At 29.7% G+C, this 22,454-nt stretch overlaps 2 protein-coding genes across 4 annotated transcripts in view; one reads left to right on the top strand and one right to left on the bottom strand.

Moving 5' to 3' along the window:
- LOC114128545 (uncharacterized) overlaps positions 1 to 22,454 on the top strand; it is a 118,970-nt gene that overhangs the window by 26,852 nt on the left and 69,664 nt on the right. The window contains exon 1 of one of the 3 annotated variants that reach the window (XM_027993078.2): positions 5,826 to 6,373. The exons of the other annotated variants lie outside the window; for them this stretch is intronic. The gene's annotated coding sequence lies outside the window, so the exon portion shown is untranslated. Of the gene's footprint in view, positions 1 to 5,825; positions 6,374 to 22,454 lie in introns of those variants that run through there. 3 annotated transcript variants of the gene reach the window in all.
- LOC114128546 (transcription factor Adf-1-like) lies at positions 20,076 to 21,645 on the bottom strand. The gene is made up of 3 exons (XM_027993079.2): positions 21,131 to 21,645; positions 20,883 to 21,033; positions 20,076 to 20,805 (listed from the first exon to the last, which is right to left on the bottom strand). The coding sequence occupies exons 1-3, from the start codon at positions 21,258 to 21,260 to the stop codon at positions 20,376 to 20,378; spliced, it is 711 nt and encodes a 236-aa protein (XP_027848880.1). The 5' UTR covers positions 21,261 to 21,645; the 3' UTR covers positions 20,076 to 20,375.

The following is a 22,454-nucleotide window of genomic DNA, read 5'->3' as shown; positions in this document are numbered from 1 at the left end:
AGGATTTTACTGTCGTGGTACACATTTTTTTTTACAACAGTTTAAATCAGTTTAAAAATAAAAACTTCCAGTTAAATTAACTGCCCCCAAAAAAGTGCTGCCCGGGGAAATTGCCCCTCTTGCCCCTTCTTAAATACGTCATTGACTTTTCATATATTTTTACATACGATAGATAATAATTATTAAACAATAATGATATATTATACTCTTATTATTCTTATTATAGTTATAATATACTTTTTTTTATATTATTTATATTATAAAAAACTGATTTACAATATTTACAGTATTTCATCAACAATAAGCCATATTTCCATTAAACGCAACAAATTTCACTTTTTCCATCACGATTTTTTCCACTGACTCCTAGTGGTCTACTTATCCCCAATTGAAAAGCTCTGGTTTAAACGGTTTAAAAAATATACCTTGATCTATCAATGATTTAACTGTTATTAATTTATTATAATAATTATAAAAATCATTTATAATTATTTAAAAAAACTGAAAATGTGAACATATTCGTCAAATACCATCAATATCTATGTATTAATAATTCGATTGACTGATAATATCCTAACAAAAGACTTTTAAAATTCCAATCAACATAAAAAGTGTTTTCCGAAAAATATTAATAACTTATTATTATTGTAGAGTCAACAGCTCCCTTGCTCCTCTTTGAATCTAAAATAATACATTTACCTCAAATTTTGAAGGTTATCTCCCCATTATAAAGTGTACATATTTCAACAACAAAGTTACATGTAAATACCTAATGGGTCTTTGGGGGATATGTATATTATGTACATATTATACAGTTATACATATTACATATGTATTTATGGTTATAAACGTAATGCATTTTTTCAACCATAACATGAGGGTTACTATGTTTTGTAGTTCAGAATTTTGTAATATAACACCGTAATTATGATTAAATTTTTAATGCTTTAAAGTGTATATTATTTATTGTAATAATATTGAACACTCATTTATAAGCTTGGATAATCATAATTTTAATACAGTTTCCACGAAATTGTTTCCGTTAACTCCACGACAAATTATTGTTTTAAAATCTCTAGAGTCGTACTAAAATAATAAAATTACGTTCGTAATACAATGGACTTTTTTTTACATTTAAAGTTGTTTAAACATTATAGTTACTATACCTAACTTAGTAAATATTTAACTTCAACTTTTTCATTTTAAGTATTGCAAGTACCGCTATAACATTATTCATTAAAACGTAATTGAATAGCTTATAATATTTAATATTTAACACAATATGTTTTATTTTTATGAATAATAAACATCAATGAAAAATACCATATAAAATATACATATTATGTGATTAAATAAGTATATAATATGTATCTTTTACAATTGACAAGGAAAAACAAACCAATATTATTTAATGTGCATAGACAAGTCTTGTTAATAACCTTGTTTACTATTTAAATAACAAATGTAAATTTAGGGTTTGCAGCTTAATAAAACCGTGGGAATGTGAGATTGTTTAACATTTACAAGTAAATAACTCGCAAATATATGTATATCTATTAAATGTTTAACGTACAATACTTTCTAAGCTTTATTATAATATCATTATAGCTGCGAAAACTGTTATCATACCATCGTGGTTATTTTTTTACACAAACTATGGCCGTTTAAAAACTTAAACAAGTACCTATTCAAAGTCTGTTTATATAATTTTTTAAGGTTTTAAATTTATAATTATACTTTTTGTTTGAACCCTATAAAAAAATGTATTTTGGCTGTTTGATAAGAAACCTAATTGTAAGTATAGATTTTTCTTTACAATAGAAATAAATGTGTATTTTCATTTTATAGATTTTTTATATTAAATTTCACGTAGTATAAAAAAATAATCATTGTATATATATATATATAACAATTGTTTAATTTTTGTATACGTAAGTACATTTTTTTATTATTATTGTTTTAAGTATTGTCTTTAACAATTTTAAGCTTGATTGTTATTTATTTTATAATTATTGGCTATTATTATTATTATTATTTACAATTTAAAAAGTATATTCAAGTAGGTACTCGTATATCCACAATACAATTTATACAATACACAATAATATAAGTTCTAATTAAAATGTAGGTATTCATTTATATATATATCAAATTAGTTAATCAATTGATCTGATTTGTATTAAAAGAGGAGAGCATTATATGAAATAGTTGTTGAGGAGGAGGATCCTAGAACCTTTTCCAAGCTCCAAGTAAATAGTAACTCCTAGATTTCTAAAGCTGAATTTAAATATAGCTCCTTTATATTACAATTTTAACTATTATAACAATTATATGATCATTAAAAAAATAACGTAAATAAGTTATCTTGCCATTTTATGATATTATATAGAAATAATAAACTCTAACTATAATTCACTATAAAAATACTGTACCTATTTTACTATTTTGTGATTTATAACCATATATTGCTCGCTTTTTAAATCATCTAGACTCAAATTTATTTCATACCAAGATTTACAAAATATTAATGTATGCAATTATTATTATTATTACCTATTTATTTGATTTAAGTATTTTAAATGTAAAATCAGGTAGGAGAATAAAAATAATTTAAAATAATTATTTTTTAGTCTTAATTAAAAATATTATTCTCTTAGGCGTTATCTATAACTATATTATATAGTAATCGATAACTGATCGATAACACAGGAACTAGACGTCTAGACATACGATTTGTTCAAATATTAAAAGTTTTAAACAATAAATGTACAAATTCATCCACTTTTTGCTCTTTTTATTAACAACCAATATAGGAAGAAGGAACTTATCTACAATATTCGTACGGTTGCAACTATTTTTATATGAGTCAATGTGTTTACTAAATACAAATGTATTTTTTTTTATAATTCTAGCGAAATTAAGTACGTGTTCAGGTGTTCTCATTCACTAAGATTAATATAAAATCTGATATTATCAGAAATGTAAATAATCTTGAAAATAATTGAGTGTACTGTATTGTCGTATCTTGGATACATAGAAGTTCGGAGAAGTTATATTTCTATTATATTTGTATTATTACTATAGTACTACATATATTGAAAACAATTTTTATACGATTATATTAAATACATATATATATATTTTATACTTAAGCTTTAGGTGCGGATAAACGCAAAAATTATGGCAACGTTTAATATCAACATTATATGATACATTTCAACACAAAACAAATAGTTTTTTGTTTAGCAAATCTTTTATCTACTCGTATAGTTAGATATGATTTTTAAATTCGTTTAGTTGTTTTATTCGACCGCGTGGTAATAGGCACGAAATAATCTGGATTTTATAAATAAAAAAATACATATAATACTACGTGTAATTTTGACGTACCTACCTATACCGCGAAATTGTGTACCTGTTCGTACCTATATACATACAAACATAAATACACACACACACACACGCACACACACACACATATACACGAGTGTGCGACATAAACCGAACGCAGAACAAAAGGCAACATGCGGAAACACGGTTTATAGGTACAATACACTTAAAGTATATATATGCGTTTACAAATTACATTATAATTTAGGAGTAGATATACCGTACAGATTTTATATATTGTGCGATGCGAATAATCCGCGTATACTGGTACACAGCTCGTACACTTGTTGATTGCCTATACTATATTATGGTACTCAATCGTATATAATATACAAGTATACGCGAAATCCATTACACTACTCGACGAATAGTAGAATAAAATGTACGGATATGACGTGTAAAAGAAAAGTTACTTTTTAAAAGTTATATTTTAGTCGAGTTAGATACTCATAAAGTCGTAGGTAACAAAATAAGGCGTTATAACGTTACTTTTTCGTTATTTCATCCACAATTAGTTGTTTACAAAATCAATAAAAGTAATCCGGTGAATTTTGTGGTATATACTTACAATCAAAGCATGGTAGTTGTGTTTAGACTTTAGAGTGATTATTTATAGGTACGTATTATGTATAGTAATGCCATGGCCTCGGAGAAGGTTGGAAAGTTGATGTATTGCGCATTAACAATCCAATACGAGCTTTTTTTGAAAAAGTATTTTATTTGGAATACTTTTTATGCTACAGGCGTAATATCCGTCGAAATAATAATTTTTTATTTTCAAAGACTAATGTTAAACAAATAAGTTTAAAGTAAAAAAAATACGATAAGCATATTTCTATCTATATATTTGTATAGTTGACGTTAAATTACAGTAGATTTATTTTATGAAGTTACCTATACTGCGTTATTTAATGTAATATTATATTATGAAACTATTCGCTTTATAAATAATATGTAGGTATAGGTACTTAATACTTATTGTAACTGTGTTTGTATATTGTACATTAATAATTGCACGGTCACGTTACTCAAAACGTAACGGATAACATACGCTTTACCAGTATTAGTATAGTTACCACCCAACACTAAGTAGTGCGTGGCACCACAGTAAAGGTACGCACCTATATCATACTACAATATACAGCAGCCATATATTGGCATGCGGATAGGTAGCACACATAAGTATAGAATATGTTATGATTTGAAAATAATGCGTACAGGGACTGCGGGCGTTACACACAAGAACGAAAAACGCGCGTTGTGCAAAAAATTAAAATAAAAAACCAACACGGAAGTGGGAAAATCCTAATCGCGAGCAAAAACTTTCAGGTGGGGAACGACAGATCACGGCCGTCGCGGAGGGGACCGTCCGTGCGTGCGCCGTTTCGTCCTATACACGCGGACCCGATTATCTGTCCGACGACGGGGTTTCAGACAGTTGGATATCACGTGCGCGCATTACATAACGTCGCATATCGAGCTCGCCTACGTTATCGCGTAGGATTAATATTATAATATTATTACAGTATATACTACAGTCGGACAGGGACTGCACCGCTCGGTATTGCGGTTTTATGTACGCGACGAACCCGCGACTACGATGCATAATAATATGTATTATGAATATTGATATTATAATATACAGTGAAAATCGTATGTTTACGGACACTTCTGAACAACGCTTCTATTAACGGATTCCTCTAAGTGGCGTTTTAATTTTCCTTACGATGTCCACTATAGAGAGGTTTTACTGCGGTATACTCTATACATAGGTATAACCGTGGTTTTATCTCGCCGGTCGTCATTGGACCACGTGCTGTTGCAGTCTGCAATTTATAGAAAACAACGAGTTATCGTGATACCTATCATCATAGTCGTATTGTACAGTACCTTTGATAGTTTAAGGTGGAGGCGTTGTAGAGAAGGAGTAGTAGGAGGAGGAGTTTGGGAGCTTTAAGGTTAATCGCCGCCGCCGCCGCCGCCGCATAGTCGCCGTTGTAACCGTCGTTCGAGTACCTCCGTCAGGTGTCGCGCGCGATAAATCCGAAGCCGAAGGTATTATTGGTATATACCTATACGTGTATGTAGATACCGTCGAGCGAACTCCGCCGCGCGCTGTGTCCACGATAACCGCGAAAGATAAAAAAAAAAAAATAAAAAAAAAATTTACAAGAACTTCGGACAAGTCGAAGAAGAAAACGAGAAAACACCGCGTGCAATAATACACACACACACCCACATTGCTAATCCGATATTATAATACGAATACACAATACATGGCAAATACATAATATTATTATGTGTACGCATAGACGCGGCCGAAGCCTCCTCCGCCGCCGCTGCCGCCGCCACCCGTTAATAATATAACAACATAATCGTCGTCGGCCGCCTTCGCCGTTGCCGCCGACGCCGTCGTCGCTACCGCGCCGCGAAGAAGAGCACACGCGTTACCGCCGTGGTCGTGGAGTGTTGTCTGTGGTCTCGCGCGCATATAACAATATTAAAATATTATTATTTTATTGTAAACACGAGACGAATCGTATTCCTGAAACACTACAACGACACACGTCCCGCTGAATACGAGCGCGTTATCATCACACAATTTTGTATTATAATAATTTATAATACATACCTACCTGCCGTGTGCGCGTACGACAACAAATTTTTTTTTTTCTTTTACGTTATATATTTACGACATTTCGAGCTGCTGAAGTCGCTCCGGAGGACTGCACATACGAACACGTTATTGCGATTGTTGTTGTTTTCGGGTTACGGATATTAATAATTGTTTTTCCTTTCTGGTTTTCGTGTTTTTGTCGTTAACTCCGATTCCGAATATTCTATAATACTGCGCGTTTCTCTCTATATATTCGCCGTGCGTGTGTGAATGCGAGTGTTCTCCACTGTTCATAAGCCAAACGATGCTGATTAGATATCAACCATCGTTCCATTCGCACGTCAAAAATCGATCTCATTTCAAACGGTAAGGATATATTATAAATACCGTTTATACGTTTACGAATATACGTATATGTACGGCGTTTTAATATATTGTACGTTTCGCTATATGCGACATTTAGGCCTTTATAAGTGACACACGTCCTTGCTAACCCATCACTGCATACGCACGCAATACATCATAATATGTAGATTGTAGGTATAGGCAAGCATGATATGGCCATATAGGTACAGTGGCCCGACGAAAAATGTTTTTCTGAGGCATTCGCCTTATATACGAGTGTAAAGTGTGATAAATGTTCTTATGTTCATAATATACAAAAAAAAAATATATGAAACGATAAAATTTAACAATGTTGTTTTTTTGTTGTAAATAATTATTTAAATGACATAAAATTCATATTATTGGGTAGGTGTGAATCCTTGATTTTTTTGTCTGTGTCAAGTTTAAAAATTGTTCATCGTGCCAATGTAGTTATATATTATAACGGATAGATTATATATGTACCTATTATAGGAAATTTAACTATGATGATAAAATACTTTATAATGTACTGACAAAATCGATATTGACAATCGGTATAATATGACTTTGTTGTTTTTATGGAATTGTGTGCACACATAATTTCGTTACGTCGAATTGCTTAACTTTACCACCAAAGTTCAACCAGTTCTATTATTTATATTCTGGACACGGTTGACTTTTATGCTTTTTTTTATTAGTTGGGAAGGACTATCGACGTATACCTTAGCACGTGCTTGGAAAAGATTATAGACACCCAACTTTACCCCGCACGGTAATTCTTATATCAATATTTACATTTGTCACGCATATAGGTGCTATTATTGTTTTACATCTTATTGCAGATTTTTATTATTTAATTCGTTGAGTTCAAATTTCATTGTTATTTAAGTTTTGATAAGGAATGCAATTTCTCAAACAATAATTTGATATAATACGTATAGGCACATGTTGGAAATAAATAAAACAAATACGATATTATTTATAGAACACATCACATTTTACTAATTTATTGTACGCAAAATAGTTAAAAAAATTAAAATTCGTTCTATGACTTTATGTCGATAAAAAAGATTTATTTTCGAACTAATTTGTCAACAACATTCACTTATACAATATTACTGGAAAATATTTATTTCATATATATTTTATCTTAAGGGTTAAATGCTCAAGACTAACTTAACCTTCGGATAATTTTTAAAGCCACTAAGTAACTAATAACTACACTTAATAGTTATTAAAAAAATAATACGAAAAAAAATAAGATTACAAGTAGCTTGTCAGAATTTTCTCTAATTAAAAATATGTTACAAATATAATGCACTGAAATATATTGCCTCACTATAATAGATATAGGCTCTCTAGATAAATGAGTCAGTTTTTCTGAGACGCAAATTATGATAAAGAACATATTTATGTTTACAAATTTAGTTTTTGAAAAACTGCTTTAATCGAAAGTATTGATTTAATATATATTAGCTTATGTGTGCATAGCAGTCTTATAAACAGTATATTTTCAAATATTTTATTGCATTTGATATATATTTTGTGTCATTGAATATCATAGTAATTTTGATAAAAACTTTTTTGACAGTTATTTAAAATTCATTATTTTATTATATTTTCCTATGAACAATTTAAAATATGGACACATATTATATGTATACACTATTCACTGAAATTATGTTTTCCAATGCCTATTGTATTTCAAAAAAATACAACAATGTATACTGTATTTTATGAATAAAAAAAACTCATGAATTATTATTTTATTGATAGTTAACAGAAACAATTAACTGAAATGTAATAGGTACTTAAAAATATGTAATAGTTAAAAAAAATGTTACTGATACATTAATGCAAGGTACCTACCACAAAATATCAATATTTTTGGTAATGTAATATTATCATGGGACACCCATTATCGAAATTGAATACGTGATTTAGATGATTGTGGGTTATCTCTTAATCGGTATTATCTATACAATAATTAAATGCTTATGGTTAAAAAAAATATGGAAAGTGTATAGGTTCTGTTAAGTATTAAAATTAGGTAACAAATCCTATTTCAATATACGATATATTACAAATCTTTGAGTGTATTTTCCTCTCACGATGTTATACAATATATATACTTATAGTATTTATTCGAGTATGTACATATTATTATCGTTTGTTGCACGCACGGTCAAGGCCAAGTGTCGGTCTGTTGTCGGTACTTTGAAGAAAATGTGCGCACATCGAAGCCATTGCAAACCTTATTCTAATTGGGTCACAAGTAATCGACTATTTTTGCAATTTATATCTGGTTCAGTCTCGAAAAATTCAATAGGTACCTAACTTAGCGAGAAAAAGTTTACAACTCTACCGTCCAAAATAGCTAACAAATTTGTTTACGTATAAAGATTTTTAATGTATTGTACTATTTTCATACAATATTTAATATTATGTAATATAACTTAATAAAATCACATTAAGATTTTAAATAATTTTAAGACGAATATTGAAATACTTATGCCAATCTATTTATGGCTTATATAAATATTACGTATGTGATATTATTGTTTTAATATACCTTGTTAGTTGTTACATAGCTATTAGAAATGAAAATCTCCACTAGAATATAATAAAAAATACAGATTTTAAAAATTCTTTTTTATTTCTTCTTTATTTAATCTACTATGAGTATTTTTTTTTTAATTCAATTAAAAAAAAAAATTTAGTTTAACCAATGTTTTGAAGTAGTTTATAAAATAAAATAAACATAGGTATTGCACATAATTTATACCTATTTTTTAATTTAAGAAGATATTTTTATTTTCATAAAACAAATTGTTTAAATGCAACGACCTTGTTGTAGCTTGTTAATACTTTTTACTAATGATACGATGCATTAATATATGCAGTAACTCGAAACGAAATTAGTAAACACACTTTTTTGATATATTTACACGAATTAATCACACAAAGTAAAAACTTAACAAAAAAGAATAGTTTATTTATATTTTAATCGGTATGTGAAATTCTGTTCTTTTTTTACTATGTATTATACGTTACATAACTTTCTACTGAAGAAAAAATACTATTATTTCATGCTTATAGTTATCGAAACATATAAAGGCAGTATAATGAAAATTTAAATAATTTTTTCCACATATTTTAATTTAACTACAAAATTATTGATGTATTACCATTTACCAAGGTCTATGGTAGGTACTTAAAATATTTTATGGATTTTTGGTTTCTAATAAGTAGATATTTATGTAACGGACTATTACTGAATATTGATGACTAATCATCAACGAAGATCGTGGCACGTAACGCCTACAACATCGCCGTTATCAATTACAAAATAAACTCTCGCTATTATAGGAAACTCGAGTATTTAATGCATATTCAATTCCCCGGGCGAGCTCAGGGAGCTCGTCACGCACGATCTGTACCTCGTCCAATGGTATAATTAGTGCTATCCGATGAAGTAAAATTACGTATGTAGCCATATAGGTACGTCATTAACGTCCGATGATGAGAATGATAAAGAAAAAAAAGTGAACTTGGACAAAGAGCGATAGACCAGAACTACGGCCTTGAACTTGGCATTTATATGTATTATAAGTTACATGCGTTGTTAATTTTTATAAAGATATTTCTCATATGCTCAAATTCTATTGTTACTATTTTTACTTGTAGAAATTTAATGCGGGTAGAATTTTGGCGACTAATAAGCATAAGGAAATAACAAATAAGATACCTACTAACAACTAACAAGTAACAACTGACTGCAAGGTCAATAAGTGGTGACAACGAAGATGGAGACAGTGAAGAATTTTTTATATGAAAACTCTCCACTACGGTTCCTCTCTAGAGTTGTGACAATGATAATAAATACCAATTTGTTATAGTCGCATACTTATATCGACCTCGTCGATATGATAAAATGAACCGCAGAGGACATTCGTATTCCGTTTCCTGAGAAAGATGCATTAGTATCAATTCCATTTGTAAACATAATGATATTTTTTATTCTACGTTGAATAGAACACTTATAAACTAAAATAATAGTTAATAAAATGTTTTGAATGCAATCAGCTGAACTGCACGTGTTGTAAATGTACCTACCGATATATTAAAATAAGACGAATAGGTATGGTTGTTTAGAATTACATAATAATGAAATACTTATGGTTTACATCTTTACATCTTACTGAGAAGAACTTGACCCTGAACGCTAGTCAACATTTATGTAAATGTATCCTAATATACATTTTGATTCAAAATCATGTGAATTTTATAGTTACATAAAGAGGCTTGGCGATTATGAATAATGTCGTTGCACGTGTTTACTTATTTTCTTAGTTTCACAGTGATTTCTTAGAACAATAATAGTTTTTATTCTTCTGTGTTGTAGTAAAAACGTATTTTTTAAGGTTTATTAACTTACAACTTTAATGATGTGTTATAAAATATTTAAGAAAAGAATTTTGACCATACAATTAAAGAATGACGCATGTGCAAAGTTACATGAATATTTTTCATATGTTTCGTAATACTTAATATTATAGATTTATTGTAATGTGTTCTATGCATTAACCTACTTATTAGTTATTATTATTGAACAAAACTAGATAAAGTCATCACGCATTATTAATGATAATTGAAACTGTTTTACTTTTAAAATTCGAATACTCAAAATACATTTTACTTTGCTAATTATATAAACTTCTGTTAATAATTATTTTCATTATAATAATTAAAATACAAATAATATTTATTTACACGACTGACAAAATTAAGATTTAAGAATATACTATATTATAGAATTTTATATTAAGTTTGAAGAATACATTAGAATTAAATTTCACAAACTCTATTATTATATTTAACAAATCAATACTTATATTAATTATTTTATACATTAAATGTACTAGTATATTTAATATTAAATATTTACTGACACAGTTTACTTGAATTCATTGGTGGAATATAGACTGTATCACAGTGACCAATGGCCATTGTTGCCACAATCGACGTACAAAGTACGAAAAACAGTTTCGCCAAAATATTCAACAAGCGTACGCTCAAGCCAGTGTAATATAAGTATTATTTAGTATTCACATAGATATATTTTTTTTTTAATGTCCGTCACGAATCACAATGGAATTGCAGTTGAACAAAAATAATAGTACGTATTTAATACGTTTCCACTCGCGCTTCTCTTAGCAGCGAAACCGTGCTGTATTTGCCTACGTCTGATTTTTGATGACGTGTAAATCAAATAACACAATAATAATATTATTATCTGCATTTCATTTCGAAGCGTTATAGTATTGTAAAATGTAATATACACGTACGGCGGTCCAAGAAGCATAATAATGTATGTGTCTGTGTACATATATATATATATATATATATATTATATACGATTATAATATTTAGTTACAATACCTACTCCAACTCTAAATAACGAAAATAAAACATTTACATATTATATCAGCGTAATATGTTCTGAAACGGTTATTATCGGTCACCCGCGGGCCGCGATATACGCGAATGAATTGAGAAACTATAACGTACAACCAACATTTAAGAACCATTCAGCCGATAATTGAATAACTCGATGGAGTAATATATTCGATAAATACATATATATGAATTAGCTACATAAATATGTCCAAATTGGAGTAACAGAGTGTTTTTAAGACCAAGGACGTCCGATTTTGTCATACTTAAAAATTCTAGATCGTTTGTTGAAAATTAAAAATAACTAAATAATACTACATACAGTGTGCTGTTTATACAAAATAAAAAACCGTGTCAAGTCCAGTAACCCGTAAAAGTGTTTAGTTAATGTCTTATGGGTTAATGTATACCTACAACCCACCGGCCACCAGTATACTTATGTGTTTCACAAAAATGTATTCACGCAATTAGAAAAGCTATGTAATGATTGCTATTGCTATAACATACTCAAATTTAAAATTTTAGACTTTATACAGCAGAATTTTGAAGGTTTATTTGTTTTTAATTTACTCAAGAAAAATAAAATAATTTTAAGTTTTAGGATGCATTTTTTTTATAAAATGTATTACACATTAATAAACATATCACTTTTAGTTACGTTTATAAGTATCTTCACAAAGCTATATACAAAATTCTCTTAATCCACTGGTACTTATTTTATCCATTTTATGATATTGTGTATTGTGTATGTTTTGCATGCAATATTTCTTAAAAATATATATACAATATATTTTTTAAGGAAAACTTAATTTTTACCAAGTAATAGATAATCGATAAAATAAAGAATTTTTACTTAAATTTATTAATAGCAAATATTAATTTTATCTATATTAAAAATAATAAAATATGGTTAATTAATACCTATAAATTTATTGTTAATACTAAACAATACATTTTTTTTATAAAATGTATTACACATTAATAAACATATCACTTTTAGTTACGTTTATAAGTATCTTCACAAAGCTATATACAAAATTCTCTTAATCCACTGGTACTTATTTTATCCATTTTATGATATTGTGTATTGTGTATGTTTTGCATGCAATATTTCTTAAAAATATATATACAATATATTTTTTAAGGAAAACTTAATTTTTACCAAGTAATAGATAATCGATAAAATAAAGAATTTTTACTTAAATTTATTAATAGCAAATATTAATTTTATCTATATTAAAAATAATAAAATATGGTTAATTAATACCTATAAATTTATTGTTAATACTAAACAATACATTTTTTTATATAAATGTTTATTAAACTTTCAACTGAAAGTTAATCAATATGACATAAAGTTTATATATGCATTGTAGTGGTTAGATTGTGATAAACCATTTTTTTGTTGCTGGGTAATGCGTAGAATATGCTAGCCTTATAACAATGTTAAAAAAAATGTTGAAAAATCGTGTGTAGGTGTTTCTTTGAAAAGGTGACTTTGATTTTTCTCAGTAAATTTCTTAACTTTTACAAATAATACAGAGAAGTATTAAAAAAAGACATTTCAACGTGGTTTTTACTCGACTCCGAATTGTTTTTTTGAATCTGACGATTTCTCACAGATTTTATATTACATTTTATTTATTTTATATTATCTATTGCAATTCCAACGTATCACACCTATCCGAATAAATCCACACCTAATTCCTGTATAAACTCTTTTGTTAGTTTAAATTCAATTATTTTAAAAGTCTTGCACCAATTTTTTGCTATGTTCGTTACCAACTGGCAACTACCTATATACATTTTTTTGTACAGTCATTATACTGCAATAATTATCCTATGTGATCATAATATACTTTTAATATGAGGTTCTTTTAAGATCTATGGTATTTATTTAATATAACATATTACAAATTACTATTATTAGTTAGATCTACGTGAGTCATATAAGTTATTTTATTAGATATGTTATTATATTTATGTTATAATTTATAGAACATAACTTTTTTGATTTAAGTACTTATTTTTAAATAAAAAAATAAAAACAATGGCGTTTCGTGTATTTTTTGAAGACAAAATTATTTTGTATTATCTTATTCAAAGAATTTTTTAAATTTAAGATTAGATTAATTTAATTTTTAATTTTGTTAAACCTCATAAATTCGGAAGTTCGCTCGTAATATCAGTGCCAAAATGTTGGTACATGCAAAAGTAAAACCTTCATGTCTCTAGTATATTTTTAGCACTCAGTAATATAAAATAAACTTTTGTATTCATATAATGTAACATTTTTTTTTACCTATTATTAGTTATTACACATTTACACGCTTTTAATAAAATGTATACAGCAATGAAACTCAATTTTTTTTTTAATCTGAAAAAATGCTTCGTAAGTCATTTGTTGTCTATGAAAATAATACTTAAAATCAATCCAAAAGCACATTGGGTACATTACACATACATCATACACTTCCGTATATTATAAGTTGTATAAAATATATACTAGTTAGTAGTTTTTAACAATCTCATACTATTGCATAGTATAGTACTATAAAATTAATACTTAATATCAACATCAATTATAACTTTTGGATTATAAGTAACCGTCGTCTATCAAAACATAATATTATGTAGAATTAAATGCCTCTTTTCTTACGTTTTCCGTTTCTATGATACTTCGAATTTGACCGGTTGACCTTTTCGGTGCAACAGCGCTCAATGTTGGTTTGACGTCACAGCTAATGCTGCAGCGGAACTAATGACGTCACATCGATCGATATAGTTTATATTATGTATTCAATAATATAAAAAGTAGTTTAGTTGTTAAGTATTTTTACCATCTTATCTTCAAATATATTTATTAATATAATAATATAATTTACTTAAAAGTATAGTTTATTGGATAACATTTTATTTTGAACAACCATAACCAGTTCGATTAATTAATAAATAAAATTAAGTTAATAATTTCCAATATGAAATATACATTTTTTGGTCACGTGTTTGTATAATTTATAACAATTATAATTATTCGTAAATTTAAAATTACTTTTCTATAAAGAATGTCTTATTGACAAGTTAATAAAATTCAAATTTACAATATTTATACTTTATATCCGCCATTCGTGGTGGAGCAAATAGTAACTATTAACTATATTATAATATACCTATAAGATATATAATATATTATGTGTGATAATTTGTTTACTTTTGTTTTTATTTTTTAGTTAAAAGTGTTTAATAAAATGATGTGTAACCCAATTTATAGTTAGAAAATTGAACACAAATAGTAGACTAACGCATATAATTTTTCAATTTTTATTTTAAACTAGCCAAAGAATGATGTTTTAAAATGAGTTTTAAAATGTTTTTCTTTTTTATCGATTTTATTTTTAGTACCTATAGTAAAAAAAATACAAAAGATTCTTGTAGCTATGGGTTATAAATCGTGTTTAGATGGTACCTTTAAAAGTTTGTTTTACATGGTTAAATTTACTACTATAGGTATACACTATTATCTAAATAATAACTTATAAATAATTTTTTTGTGTATGAACGTCTAAACTTTGATTAATGACAATTTTTAGTTTTAAAAATGTATTTTGCTTCATTAATATTTGAAAATATAATCTTTATAGTTTAAACGTTTAATATTATTTATTATGAAGACAATTGTTTATTATTTATATTTTTTATTACCTTTATTAGATTTGATTTTATAATACACGTTGTACACACATAGTATAAATAGTTAAAAATTATATTACCATCGCAGTCATTTAGTTTTTGTTTTTTAGATTGAAATAATACAAGGTATATTAGGTATGATATAACTATGATTTAAATAATTTATACATAATTTTATAGGCTTATGAAGATTGTTCTGTTGAAATCTAACCTTTCCCTTTTTAAATATTTTTTTTTAATATAAAGAATTTATAGTTCTAATTTTTTTATTATAAATAGACATTTTTTGTTAAAATTCAATGTCATGTTATTTTTTTATGTTTAATCAAGGTTAAAATACGAAGTATAAATTGTAATCATATTGTCTGATTATAAATGCTTGAATATTGAAAAATAAGTAAAAATTAATAATATATACTAATTAGTAATTACCTATTTCCTAAATACCTAATCCATATTTAATATAATCACATAGTAAAAATATTAAAAATTTAAATAATATCATATTCATATAGTTCATAGATTATAATTAAACCCGTTTTTAATTTAGACAAATATTAAATATTATATACCTACTAAGAAATTAATTTGTTTTTAAAGTCAGTGTTCATCGAAATACTCACCAATAATGTTGTGTTTAAAGTTAAAGCAAGATTGAAATTTATGTTAAAAATTATAAAATTAATTTTTATTTTGTTAATATATTTGCAATTTAAATGTTTAAAATCGTGCCTTATATATTTACCATGTTTTTTTAATAGTTAAAGCTAAAGTGAATCTTTAAATAGTGAAATTAAGAGTTGTAAACTGTGTTTGATTTGTTATTTAAAAGTAGGCACATGCGAAAAACTGTAATTCGACTTCGTTTCTATATGTTTTATCAACTGCAGTAGCGTGTTAGTCAAGACTCAAGAACAGTCAAGTTGAATTAATATAATACTTCAAAAAATCATATTAACAGTGAGTTGTATCAGTAATTAATTTCCATATAATTTAATAGTCAGTTCATTTGAGATTTTTGCTATGTTTAATCTACTAATTGTTAGGAATATAGACATGTAGTTATTTTTATTGTACAAATAAACTATAAATATAAAAGTAATATAGGTAGTAGTTTTAACTAAAAAAGTAGAAGTGCTTTACTAATGTAAATAAATTAGATATATTTAAAATAAATAAATATAGTTAAGGATGGTGATATAACTTCCAACAAGTTTTTCTTGAGTTTTGCAAGACAGTATTCATCAAAATATAAAAGGTTTAACATTTAGTTATTATGACAGTGAATCATAAATCTATTTAAGTTAAGAAAATGTATAAGTCACATCGTGGTAAAAATTCGAAGAGATACAAATTCCAATTGGCCCAGTACTTATAGTCTGTGAATAATGGACATTTTATCGAGTGAAGTTCATGAGCACGTATTAAGGCCGTCACATTATACCCAGATTTAGTGAAATTGGCAATTGACGATGGTAAATAGCGTTAGCACCAACTTGGCCAATCGTAACAACTAACAACGTAACTATTAAACATAAAAATACGAAATTCTATTTTATCGCCACCACAGTTGTATGAAAGAAAATTTATTTTATTTATAACTGTTCGAAAAAAAAAAATTAATAATTATGTTAAATTTGCATTACAACTCCTGCTAGGACAAATATACACATTACTCAAATATGTCTACCACAGCGTAATACTATAGTGTAAAATATGATGTATAGTAATCTTACATATTTTGAATTTAATACATAATATAAAGATATAGATAAGTGATACAGACTACAAAGTAACAGACATATTGTCTGATTATCGCATGAACTATAAATAGGTAGGTACCTACTAATATTGTACATTACGAGTAAATGAGACATTGGTCCATTATCATGGTTAAACGATACACAGAAAAACAGTGGCACCTACCAACAATAATTTTCCGAGCTAAATACATTTAAATATTTATTATGTATATTTTTAAAACGTTCTGCAGGTAGAAACCGCGTTACGCATTAATTTTCGTTAAAACCGAGCAGCCATAATAATTTATTAAAAAGCGGATTGAAAAATATTCAAACGGGATAACGATTTAATGCTTTTGTTATAGTTTGGCTTACGGTAGAATAATATAGGTATATACGTTTACCGAATAAACGACTGTCGCTGAAAGTTTTACTGATGTCGGAAAAAATTAAAAATAGCTAAATTAAACACATGGACATTTTGTTAAATGTGTGTATACTTAAATACATCGGTAACATATTATACACTCACGAAAATTTTAAGTGTTATAGCTTATAAGTGATGTACATATTATTGCATCTGAATTAAAAATGCATATTCAATAAATGAAAGTAAAATCCTTTTAAAAACGTAGAACGAGAAAAAAATATTACACAAATCGATAAATAATAACAATATTATATTGATATTAACGCTCAATATTGCGGCGCACAATGCTGTTCATTTAACATCAGTCGATCGTTATTCGTCACGTATGTAACAATACCAAAATTCGTTTTTAGCAACAGGATGAAGTTTGTTTAAATCAGCAGATGATGTATATATAATGTTTCCTGAAGCGTGTGAATCCATTTAAAATCGATTTTTATGTAGACGATGGTTTTGGCATCGAAAATATTATTATTTATTAATGAAAATGATTTAAAATTATGCAATTCATTGAGAGATGTTATAACGTATGGACTTGTACGTACTGGTAAATGCAAACCACCAATAGCGTTAACTCTTAAGTAATAGATAATAGATTTAATACTATTAAATTTCGTTTTATATTTATTTTACTGTTAACTTTTAAGTATTCTAAAAAAAATAATACAAAACTTAAAACAAAATACCAAGTTTATTTCACAAACAATAATGCTGCAATCACATATCATAAATTTAGACAATAAAAATATTTTTTTAAATCATAATGCTATTTTTAAGTGCGTTATTTAAATGTTATGAATTAAAATTCGATGTAATAATGTATATCTGTTCAAATGTGCAATATCATTACTTATTACTGATAAACATTTTAAATTGATAATAATTAAATAAGTAAAATATTCAACGTTTATCATAGATTAAAACTATTGTGTGAAATATTATGTATTATACTATAAGTATTGTTAACTGCAGTTGTATACACTAGTACCTACACTAATACTTATACTAATTGGCGAATTCATTCAAACATTATAATCTAATCACGTGTGTAAAAAAAGAAAAAAATCAGATTACGAACATAATAAATTACGTAATGTAAAATGGGTAGGTACGTGTTTACAACTATTATTATACCTACACCATCTACAATATTAATATAAACATAAATTAATGATTAAAAGAAAACTTTCGTGTCCCAAACACGATTACTCGTTATATCATTTCTCATTTTGGTTTTATATTTAAATTACTATTCGTCGCTATATTAAAATCCCCGGTGGTATCTAAAACAATATGGCAAATCGATAAATTGGATTCGTAAAAAAATACGTTTATACGTTTATGTACACAGTGTTCCACCGTGTATAAATATTTTCAAATAACGACGACTATATAGTCAATTGAAACATCGTATTATCTCATAGTTAAAATCAGTTCGGATACATATTGTAAAACACTCTATATAGGTAGTATAGGCAATATATCACTATCACATATATTATTATTTATCAAACAGAGAATATCTGTTATGTAAAATACTAAAATGTAAATACAAAATTATTAATTCCCACATTCAATTTATGTTATTTGTTTATCAATTATCTACTATATTTAGTAGATACGTGTATATACAAATTATAATGAAACGAATTCAATTTTTGATCAATTTTCGTAAATATATAAATTAAAAACAACGACAATTCGTTCAAAAACCTTTTTTGGTAATGAATATAAATAAACATTTAATTTCGAATTTTTAACGACGGAGGAAAATTAATTTTTTCATTATATTTGACAAGAAAGTTAAAATACTATTAAAAAGGCTTAAATTTAAAATTACGGTCACATTCCTGTAATGCAGTGATCACGAGACACTTTTAATTGTAATTATGTTATGAAGTCGTAGTCACTAAGCGTCAATCGATCGAAAAAGAATTTTATTTGATTCATAAACTCTAAAAGTAAAAAGTTAATTTGTAAAAGAAATGAAATCGAATTTGTAAAAATCGCACGTCTCATTTTAATTTCATAATATTGTACTGTTTAATACAATACATCAAACCATGTTACACATTGAATATATTATGCACACTAGTAATATACTTACTACGAAAATCGAATGCTTGGTCTCACTACTGTTTTATTATATAATAATAAATTATATAGGATACTTTTTTGTCTATTCGACTTCACACAAAATTATACGATGCAAATATTTACTCAGTTTTTTTTTTTTTACCTGTAGACCAGAAACATAGCTCACTATAATTAAACGCTAACTATATAATGACTACGTATCAGAATTACTCTTTTATAAATTCATAGAAATATGATGTTCATGGCTACACAGAGGCAATAAACACTACGAATAAAAACAAACTGGTTATTAACGTATAAAAAAATGACTATATTATTATTATTTATTTTTTATTTCATTACAATAAATCACTTAAATCGTACAATAGTCACAATGTATAAGTATAAGTAAAATGGATTTCAACTTACAATAATAATAATAATATCATCTATTTATCATAAATACAACACAAGAGTACATAATATAGGTAGTAGTAATACTAAATAATAATAATTAATAGTAAATAAGAAAAAAAAAATATGCACAAAATGTCACATGGTTAAACGACAATATATTATAATTTTATGATAAACACGCGACGGAGATTTATCGCAATACGGGTTCTTCGCCGTATTCGGCCTCGTAAAGCATGTGCAAGATCTTCATGCGCATCTCGGCGTTCTTCCGCACGGGCAGACGGCGCAGCGATGCGACGCAACTGAGAGCGAAGTGTTCGTCCGAGTCGGTGGCCGACTCCGACGAGTCGTCCGACCCCTTGCGCTTGACGCCGCCGCCGACCGGTTCCATCATCAACATGTTCGATGGTTCCTGTTGCACGTGCAGACCGATGCCGTTGAAGCACTGGCAACCGGCGCTGCCGATCGGCGGCGTGGTCAGCTCGGCCTCGCACATGTCGGACGCTATGGACACCATGTCGGAGGGGTGGGTTTCCGCGGCCGTCCGGCTGTTGTTGTCCATGTCCGCGTTGCAGTCGTCGTTGAACTCGGCGCCGTCGAAGGCTCCGGACATCTTGTAGCTGCGGAAACAAAAAACGAAAAGTGTCAATTATAATATTATAATCGTGTAAGACGACGTCGAGTTGTGTGTCATTACTCTCTGGGCTCGATGTGCGGTATCAGAAACGCCATCTCGTTGTAGTAAATCCACATTTTCTTCTTGCCCTTGGGCCCGAACGTCCGCTGTAGCCGGTGGAACCGCATGAACGAATCCCGGAGCGTTCTCCACCGTTTTTTCACTTCTGCCTCTGTAAACGTAAAACAACAGAAATCGTTATTATTATATTATATTATATTGTATTGCGGGGGAGGAAGTCGTCGGGCGTGTGTGTGCCGGAAGCGTACCGGATTGCTTCATTATTTCGGCCACTTCGCGCCACGCTTCGTCCCGAGCCGACATCTTTTTGCACGCTTGCACGCTCCTGTCGTACAGCACGGGCCGCCGCTCGATCTCTGCGATCAACTGTTCCTCCATGTTATCGTCGTCGCCGGGCCGCCGCCGCCGTCGTCGTTTCTGTCGCCGCGCTATGGTTGTTGTTGCGAGGGTATGTCTTTGGTCCGACGTCGTCGCCGATTAATGTTGCTGGGCCGGCGCGGGCGTGACGGTTGTGGGTTTTTTTTCCCGCTTTTCGAAAACGTTTCGCAACCCAACCGTCGCTGTGCGGCCAAACGACGCGCGGGCCACCTGTGCCGGGGTACACGACTGCCGCAGTGCCGCGGCAGTGGCGGCGTCGGTGGCGGTGGCGGCGGCGACGACGACGGCGACGACGACGACGACGACGACAACGACGACAACCACGGGCGACGGAGGAGGCGGCGGCGGCGGTGGCGGTGGTTTGCGTCCGCTGCCGTCCGGCTGCGCGTGCACTGCGTCGTGCCGCGGCGGCGGTTGTTGCGTGCGCGCCGGGGTGCTGCGCAGCCGACGGCGCGCCCCCCCTACTTGGCTACCGCGTGCGGCGGCGGCGGAACGCGAGTCGCGAGTACGCTGCAGCCGTTACGGCGACGGACCAGACGCTGCCCGTGCAACGACCGCCACCGCCGCCGCCGCCGACAAAATCGATTGCAGCGGCGGCCGGCGACAACGTGGACGGTGAAGCGGCGGCGGCGGCGGCGGTTGAACGCACATCGCGGCGTACGGTTTTTTCGGTTTTCCCTCTCTACGCGACCAAAACGTACAACCGTAATGTCGTTATTACTATTAAAATAACGTATATACGGCGGTGTTTTGTACGACACGCGCGTCCGACGGCCCACAGTGGCCGTCCGTACGACACGATCGCGATGACGAAGTTACGACGTGCCGTGTTTATCGATCGCCACGTGTTTTTTTAAACAGGCGATAAAAAAAAAAAAAATTCGTACACGTTCATCCCTCGACCGCACTACAGTCGGTCGATGATGGCATTATAATATTATGACACCCACCGCTGCTGTATTTTTATCACGACACCGTGCAGTCATCGCCGGACGCGGTCGTTGAGAGTACCTAACCGATGATGATGGTGGTGAAAAAAATTATAAAAAAGATCGCGTTGTACAGATACAATGTACCTACCGCCGATAGATAATATATATTTCACAACTCGGTGTTTTTTTATTAGTTAAGGGTGGTGAACCCGCATCCCCAATTGGTCGTGTTTGTGCGAAAAATTCACCCCCAATACTATAT

Source organism: Aphis gossypii, chromosome 1 (genome assembly GCF_020184175.1).
Source record: "Aphis gossypii isolate Hap1 chromosome 1, ASM2018417v2, whole genome shotgun sequence".
Lineage (NCBI taxonomy): Eukaryota > Metazoa > Arthropoda > Insecta > Hemiptera > Aphididae > Aphis > Aphis gossypii.
The sequence above is the reverse complement of the archived record's forward strand: the minus strand, read 5'-3'. Positions and strand labels throughout refer to the sequence as shown.

What these genes read in the sequence shown, in the direction of transcription:
- LOC114128546 (XM_027993079.2), bottom strand. Translation starts at nt 21,260, where the DNA reads ATGGAGGAACAGTTGATCGCAGAGATCGAGCGGCGGCCCGTGCTGTAC. An exon ending in CGAAATAATGAAGCAATCCG is followed by an intron (nt 21,034 to 21,130) that starts GTACGCTTCCGG and finishes TTACGTTTACAG; the next exon opens with AGGCAGAAGTGAAAAAACGG. An exon ending in CCGCACATCGAGCCCAGAGA is followed by an intron (nt 20,806 to 20,882) that starts GTAATGACACAC and finishes TTGTTTCCGCAG; the next exon opens with CTACAAGATGTCCGGAGCCT.